General features: G+C 42.6%; 1 protein-coding gene across 1 annotated transcript; it reads left to right on the top strand.

The window, feature by feature from the left end:
* Positions 1 to 204: 204 nt before the first annotated feature.
* On the top strand, positions 205 to 7,825 carry LOC109519660 (LIM and calponin homology domains-containing protein 1-like; the record flags this gene model as incomplete). The annotated part of the gene is made up of 9 exons (XM_019876330.1): positions 205 to 354; positions 494 to 573; positions 1,940 to 2,010; positions 2,265 to 2,334; positions 3,279 to 3,385; positions 3,907 to 3,937; positions 4,503 to 4,616; positions 4,689 to 4,836; positions 7,770 to 7,825. Coding segments are annotated over exons 2-9 (666 nt in total), but the record flags the coding sequence as incomplete, so codon positions are not given.
* Positions 7,826 to 7,827: the final 2 nt, after the last annotated feature.

Genomic DNA, 7,827 nt, shown 5'->3' with positions numbered 1-7,827 from the left:
TTTTTTTTTTTTTTTTTTTTTAATGGACACTTTAGGCCTGTGGCAGCTATTTTAATTCTCGTCATGATGATTGTTCTTGAAGGTTTAAATCAATTTTGAGGTGGTGCAACACTTGGTTTGGTTGATTAGGAGACGCTGGGGATTTATAACATTTAATGCGTGTGTCATGTTATACCACGGACGGCCACTAGGGGAATCTGTTCGACCTGACACGACAAACTTTTCTTGTGGTTTCGGGGTGGGCGGTGGCCTGACCTCCAAACGTCATTTTTTGAGACGCCGCTTGGTTTGAGTTAACAGGACAGGAGCACTTCCTTGGTCCACCGGACGCCAATTAGCGGGGAACGCACACTGGTGAGCCCTTCAATGCCAACTTCACACTATCACTACCGCTTTGGTTGCATCGTTTTGGCCGGCGAGACACAAACGTGTTGCCACTGTTTGTCCTGTGTCAGCCAGTTTTGTGGTTTTGTTGTGGCTTTTGCTCGTTCAGAGCCAGACCAAATGGAGTGGCGCCAGCAAAGCACTTTCAGCTGCGCAGATGCCTTCAATGAAGCTCGGCGTTGGATTGAGGTGAGTGACATGTTCGATCACTAATTGCCTTTTTTTTATGTTTGGACAAAACACAAGTAGTCACTTAGACGTTATTTGATTCATTAGAAGATTCAATAAATGTGCTTATGCAGGCAGGATCCAATAAAACGAAGGAAGCATGTGCACTCTATTCAAAAGCTTTACTTTATCATATGAAAGTTATTTGTATAGGAACTGGAGCAACTAAATATGAAAGCAAATCCGGTTTCCATTGCAGGTATTTCTACATTTTTGCTTTTTGTATGTTACTCTGTCAAGGTTACTGAACTGTGTGTGGCGAGAGTGATTGACACTGATGCAGAGTTGCGTTTGATGGATGTGGTTTCAGTGCAGTGTTGCACATTTTGCAAATCTTAAATTCTAACCAATCAACTCAAATGAGCAGCCCCTGAATGTTGACTAACTCTAAATAGGGTGTCAGCTGTCCGAGTGGATCATTATGAGAATCTGCACAATAATTGGTTGGCAGTACTGTAAACCCATGCCAATGTTGCCCCCCCCCCCCTTTCCTATGCCCTGTCAAATAAAAGGATGGGAAGTGTGCGCGTGCACATAGCAGGCAGGACGAAAACAGCATCTTTATTAATTAGTTGGTGAATGCTGTTCTAAACAGCCCCTTCTTTTTCAAACCCCATCAAGAATTTGCTAATCGTGCCAAGTGGGAGGAGACAATTTGAACCCAAGTACAAGAAGAGAATGTTTTGGGTTCCGCCTCAACTTTAGTAGTGTCAATCGATTCAAGCAGTTCAGTTTTCTCATCAAACCTGGATTCGAATGGCTTTTTAAACAATTTTAGAATGTACTGATAAATTTGCAAATTGGATTCGACAAATGGACATTGATTGATTTTTGTCTAATGTGATTCGTGTTCGGTTTGACCGATTTTTAAGATGGGTGCTGTAGCTAGTAGAGGATGATGACAACTTGACTGACTTGTGCTTTAGTAGGGGAACTTTCCAGGGGTGAGCAGTGGGTGGGGCCAACAGGGCTGTGGCCTCGGTCATCCACCCGAGGGTGGGTTCCACAGCCACCCGTCCACAAAAACATATTTGGGGCATGGATGTTGGCAATTGTTAATACTCATCCGCATGTAATTCGGCATCCTGCTGTGATAGAGGGGACATAAAGTTCCGCCCGCAACCCCCCCACCCACACACACACAACACACCATCGACAAATTATTTCGGGGCATGTCTGCTGTGCAGGTTGCCGCCCCTGCCATAGGCCAAACTTCCTGTGAGGATTTAAAAAATAATAATTTTCTTATATTTTGAATTGCATAATTTCATTTGCATTTGTTTTTTTTGTTTTTTTTTTTGTTTTTTTTTTTTGTTTTGTATTTTAGGAGGTAACCGGACAACCTTTTGGCTGCAGTGACTTTCGTGCAGCTCTCGAGAATGGAGTCCTGCTTTGCGAGTGAGTAATGTTCCATTTACAAAGTATATGTAATTGGAACTAACTGTTTGGAGAAGCTATTCAAGTTTTCAAAGCAATTTTCTCAATATGAGTCGCGGTAAGCTTTTGAAAAACATGCCGCCCATGTTTTTGTTTTTTGTTTTTTTTTTTTTTAATTGCTAATGCCGTTTACTACCAGCATGTTGCTGAATTATAGTATTTCGTGGGCGATTTCAAAATTATGTCATTAAAGGCGGTTTTGCTCCTCCTCACAGCCTGATCAACAAGTTGAAGCCCGGAATCATTAAGAAACTGAATCGACACGCTACTCCCATTGCTGGCTTGGTAAGTGTTGGATACGGTGTTTCCGTGTCTAACCTTGTGGCAGGTGTGTTTATTGGACTTTGTTCAAGTAAAATGCCACCGACTCACCAGGCACTTCTTGTGTCTCGTGTTGCGGTTTCCTCTCCAAAGCCTGATGAGAACTGATGACCCCACCTCCGAATATGTTAAGTTGTTTTTCGCGTTGCCATATTTCGATTCTTATTTTGGCTCCAGGCTGTGTACATAGCTCAATTCAAATTTCGAGAACTGCCCACAGCAAGCCAATGGGGGGGAAAAAAAAAATCAATTGCCCCCTACCTCCGACCAGGGCCGATTAAATAGACAGGCTGAAAGTCGAGGCTGATGCGGTTCAGGATGGTCGGGTTCGTGTGTTGCAAATAATCTACCCATACATATTAAACTGACTACACGTTCCCCAAGGCAATTTGTAACATGCCAAAGTGTGCGCACAACAACCTGCGACCAGTTGCATAGCGATTACAGCAAACACTGTCTCACCGTTCCAACGGGGTAAAAGTTCACGTTTGTTAACGCCAGCAGGGTATTAATTTAAAAAATGTGCCGCATATGGTGGTTGTAGTTTTCAGTGGTGTAAATACACGCAGTCAGAGACTCATTGCTGCAATTTGGTTCAGTCACTTTTTTTTTTTTTTTAACCATTGACTGCTTTCAGGGGAAGACATACGACTTCAATGAATTTCTCCTTAAAAGTAATTGTACAATATGAATTGTGTGCAATTTATTTAAAGAGATTTATCAACGGTGAAGAAGCGAGTTTTTAGATTTGTATCATGTTTATTTCCAGGTTAAAACAAATTGAACTGCTCTCCCAAAACTCATAAAAGTTAATTGATTGCAAGGAAACGGCACTTGCATGAGATTTCCAACTCATGCTTTCCTTGAGTTGCTGATGTTTTTTCTCCGTTTTGGGTTTTGATCCACAGGATAACATCAATGTGTTTCTGAAAGCTTGTGGGAAACTGGGGCTCAACGAGTCCCAGCTCTTCCACCCCGGAGACCTGCAGGACCTGTCAAATCGAGCAATCGTCAGGTGCACTTGTCAGCGGTGTTGTGCCTTTTTTTATTTTTTTCTAAAATGTAAAATATGCAGGCGGGTGCATGTTATCCATTTTATAAACGGCTTCTCCTCACGAGGGTCACGGGCATGTTGGAGCCTATTCCAGCTGTCTTTGGGCAGCAGGTGGGGAGGGGGCGGGGGGACACCAGCCAATCTGTTTATTTTTTTCGCAGTTGTTAACCTAATAGTCAAATTGCGCAAGTCATTTTGAAATTTTGCTCAAACTTGTCTTCCGAAAACATTTAACTCTGGCCAAAGCTACTCTGCTATTGGACTAACGCAATGCTCCTTAATGTAAACGTTGTACTTGAAGTTACTCAGCCTCGCTGTTCATGTTCTGTGAAGATATGGAAAAGTAAAAAAAAAAGAAACAAGCCTTGCTCTGCTGTAAATGAAGGATTTACATTCTTTTTAAATATTTTTTTTCAGTGCGTTGCTTTTTTTTTTGTGATCATCCTTTCCAGCCAATCATTCTTTTTTTTTCTCTATTGTAGGCGAAATGAAAGCAGTCGAAGACTCAAAAATGTAAGTATCTTTTTATTTTCGCAAGTTTCTTAACGCAGTCGGATTTTTCTAACCACGCATTTCATCATTAGCACTGCCCTCTAAACTTGCATTGGATGAATGAAGGTGCTGTCACATGTTGTTTTCTATCCAATTGTAAAATGGCCTCTTTTCTCACATGAGCTTTTGATTGCGAGGCACGTGAATGGATGTGCAGACTCGTCACTTTTTTTTTTCAGCGCACGGAGCTGCATAGTTGCATCAGAAGCTTCATTTGAATTCACGCACTGGTTGACCACATGCACACATTAATGAGGCTCTTTGTTAGTGCCCAGTCGCTTTGAAAAGAACTGTGCCATTTTTTTCCCTTTCTATTAGGCAATTGGTGGTGTTTGTTTTTTTTTTTTTTCTTTTGGCGGCAGTCTTTCATCTGCCAAAGACATCTCTCTTTTACGACTGTTTTACACAATCCTCGTCACGAACAAAATGGTAAATGCTAAAGTAATTCCTTGTATAGGGTCCTTTTTAGCTTTGGTTAATTCCACAATTTCTCACTGATTCCACACATTTGTCACGTCTATCTCAGGTTCTTATCACCGTCTACTGGTTGGGACGTAAGGCCTACTTAGATGATGGCTACAACGGCGCTCAGCTAAACTTCAAGGCCTTTGAAGGACTGCTGGGCTTGGCATTGTCCAAGGTCTGATCCGTTTCTTGAATAGCAGTTTTGTCGAAGTGACCCCAAACGCTAACACCATCTTCTTCCCGTCAGGCTCTCGACGAGGGCGGGAATGCGTGTGTGAAAGACGGTGCCCACCGAGAGTGCAGTCATCCAGGAGGGAGAATGAGCTATAAGAGGGAGAGTTCAGTGGATAGCTTGGACTCTGCAGATACCCAAGCCCCCCGACCAAGTAGTGAAGGTGCTTGGTTTGTGCGCGCTTGTATGGGTTCTAGTGGTCAATCATGCATCACAGCACTGCCTAAAATTAGTCCGTCTGGTCCATTTAGGCTTGATGAATCCAAGTACAGTACTAGAGTTTAACTCAAAGGGAAGTCAATCCAAAAATTGTCTCTACACGCCTTCACTCGTCTAAACTCTACATTCCGATTTAATATTTTTACAGTTTGTGGAATATGGGTGAAGCAGCAAAATCAACTTTTTAGCCATCTCGGGAGGCGGCTCACCTGATTTCTGAAGCTGAGCCACGATTGGTCGTTCCCTGAGCAGCTGTGATGTCATTATCTCTCGACAGCAAAAGACAAAATGGCCGCCCCATAAGATAGCAAAACACGGGTGGATCTCGCTGCTTAACTCATATTCCACAAATGTTAAGACTGGTGGTGCGTAGAACATATTCTTGTCAAGAAAATTTTACGTTTCTTTTGGCGGCAGTCTTTCATCTGCCAAAGACATCTCTCTTTTACGACTGTTTTACACAATCCTCGTCACGAACAAAATGGTAAATGCTAAAGTAATTCCTTGTATAGGGTCCTTTTTAGCTTTGGTTAATTCCACAATTTCTCACTGATTCCACACATTTGTCACGTCTATCTCAGGTTCTTATCACCGTCTACTGGTTGGGACGTAAGGCCTACTTAGATGATGGCTACAACGGCGCTCAGCTAAACTTCAAGGCCTTTGAAGGACTGCTGGGCTTGGCATTGTCCAAGGTCTGATCCGTTTCTTGAATAGCAGTTTTGTCGAAGTGACCCCAAACGCTAACGCCGTCTTCTTCCCATCAGGCTCTCGACGAGGGCGGGAATGCGTGTGTGAAAGACGGTGCCCACCGAGAGTGCAGTCATCCAGGAGGGAGAATGAGCTATAAGAGGGAGAGTTCAGTGGATAGCTTGGACTCTGCAGATACCCGAGCCCCCCGACCAAGCAGCGAAGGTGCTTGATTTGTGCGCGCTTGTATGGGTTCTAGTGGTCAATCATGCATCACAGCCCTGCCTAAAATTAGTCCATCTGGTCCATTTAGGCTTGATAAATCCAAGTACTAGAGTTTAACTCAAAGGGAAATCAACCCAAAAATTGTCTCTACATGCCTTCACTCGTCTAAACTCTACATTCTGATTTAATATTTTTACAGTTTGTGGAATATGGGTGAAGCAGCAAAATCGTCTTGTTCTTAGCCATCTCAGGAGGCGGCTCACCTGATTTCTGAAGCTGAGCCACGATTGGTCATTCCCTGAGCAGCTGTGATGTCATTATCTGTCGACAGCAAAAGACAAAATGGTCGCCCCATGAGATAGCAAAACTTGTATGGGTTCTAGTGGTCAATCATGCATCACAGCACTGCCTAAAATTAGTCCGTCTGGTCCATTTAGGCTTGATGAATCCAAGTACAGTACTAGAGTTTAACTCAAAGGGAAGTCAATCCAAAAATTGTCTCTACACGCCTTCACTCGTCTAAACTCTACATTCCGATTTAATATTTTTACAGTTTGTGGAATATGGGTGAAGCAGCAAAATCAACTTTTTAGCCATAAGGGAAATCAACCCAAAAATTGTCTCTACATGCCTTCACTCGTCTAAACTCTACATTCTGATTTAATATTTTTACAGTTTGTGGAATATGGGTGAAGCAGCAAAATCGTCTTGTTCTTAGCCATCTCAGGAGGCGGCTCACCTGATTTCTGAAGCTGAGCCACGATTGGTCATTCCCTGAGCAGCTGTGATGTCATTATCTGTCGACAGCAAAAGACAAAATGGTCGCCCCATGAGATAGCAAAACACGGGTGGATTTCGCTGCTTAACTCATATTCCACAAATGTTAAGACTAATGGAGCTGCGTAGAACATATTCTTGTCAAGAAAATTTTACAGTTGACTGCCCCTTTTTGACCAAACAGCTGAACAGGAAAGGTAAAATAAATAAATAATGAACACAAAGCATTGCTAGTGGGCAGTGTATGAATTATTTTCGTGATCTGGACAAAGGAATGTATTTATTTTCTGCCCAAGTGGCATCAATAGAATAATTGCTCACCTGATTTCTGAAGCTGAGCCACGATTGGTCGTTCCCTGAGCAGCTGTGATGTCATTATCTCTCGACAGCAAAAGACAAAATGGCCGCCCCATAAGATAGCAAAACACGGGTGGATCTCGCTGCTTAACTCATATTCCACAAATGTTAAGACTGGTGGTGCGTAGAACATATTCTTGTCAAGAAAATTTTACGGTTGACTGCCCCTTTTTGACCAAACAGCTGAACAGGAAAGGTAAAAAAAAAATAAAAATAATGAACACAAAGCATTGCTAGTGGGTAGTGTATGAATTATTTTAGTGGTCTGGACAAAGGAATGTATTTATCTTCTACCCAAGTGACATCAATAGAATAATCCACAATGCGAATGGCATTGCCATTTTGTGAGTCGTCCTCCATGAACCCGAAAAGTACCCAATAAATGGCATAGTGACGAACAAATGACACGCCCGTCGTGAATTTATAGTTATGTAATGGCTAAAACGACAAATCAAATGGTCCCGACGCTTTTTGCACAGCACCATGACTCCAATATTAGGATTCGCCCTCTGTAGAATACCGCACACTTCAACACCACCACGGAAACTAAAACTGTGTGTGTCCCTGCTTGCTTTCAGGTACAGTAAAAGGCAGAACGCCCGAATATAAGATAAGATAAGATCAGAAAACTTTTATTCGTCTCGCAATGGAGAAATTCCCAATTCACAGCAGCAAAGTTATGAAAGGAAGAAGTAGAATAACAAAATATAGGAGCTGCTGGAAAGGCAGCCACTCTCGCGGCGCCATTTTGAAGTCAAAATAACACAACACAACACACAGGACACAAGACGGAGCACTCATCTGTATGTTATTTTTTTCTTCCAAAAGGTTGTGGAAGTGATGCGGAAGCTGAGCAAGTATTTAGGACGGATATCGCACAGCAGCA

This window comes from Hippocampus comes, unplaced genomic scaffold, assembly GCF_001891065.2.
Source record: "Hippocampus comes isolate QL1 unplaced genomic scaffold, H_comes_QL1_v1.1 scaffold150, whole genome shotgun sequence".
NCBI classification, from domain to species: Eukaryota; Metazoa; Chordata; class Actinopteri; order Syngnathiformes; family Syngnathidae; genus Hippocampus; species Hippocampus comes.
The sequence above is the reverse complement of the archived record's forward strand: the minus strand, read 5'-3'. Positions and strand labels throughout refer to the sequence as shown.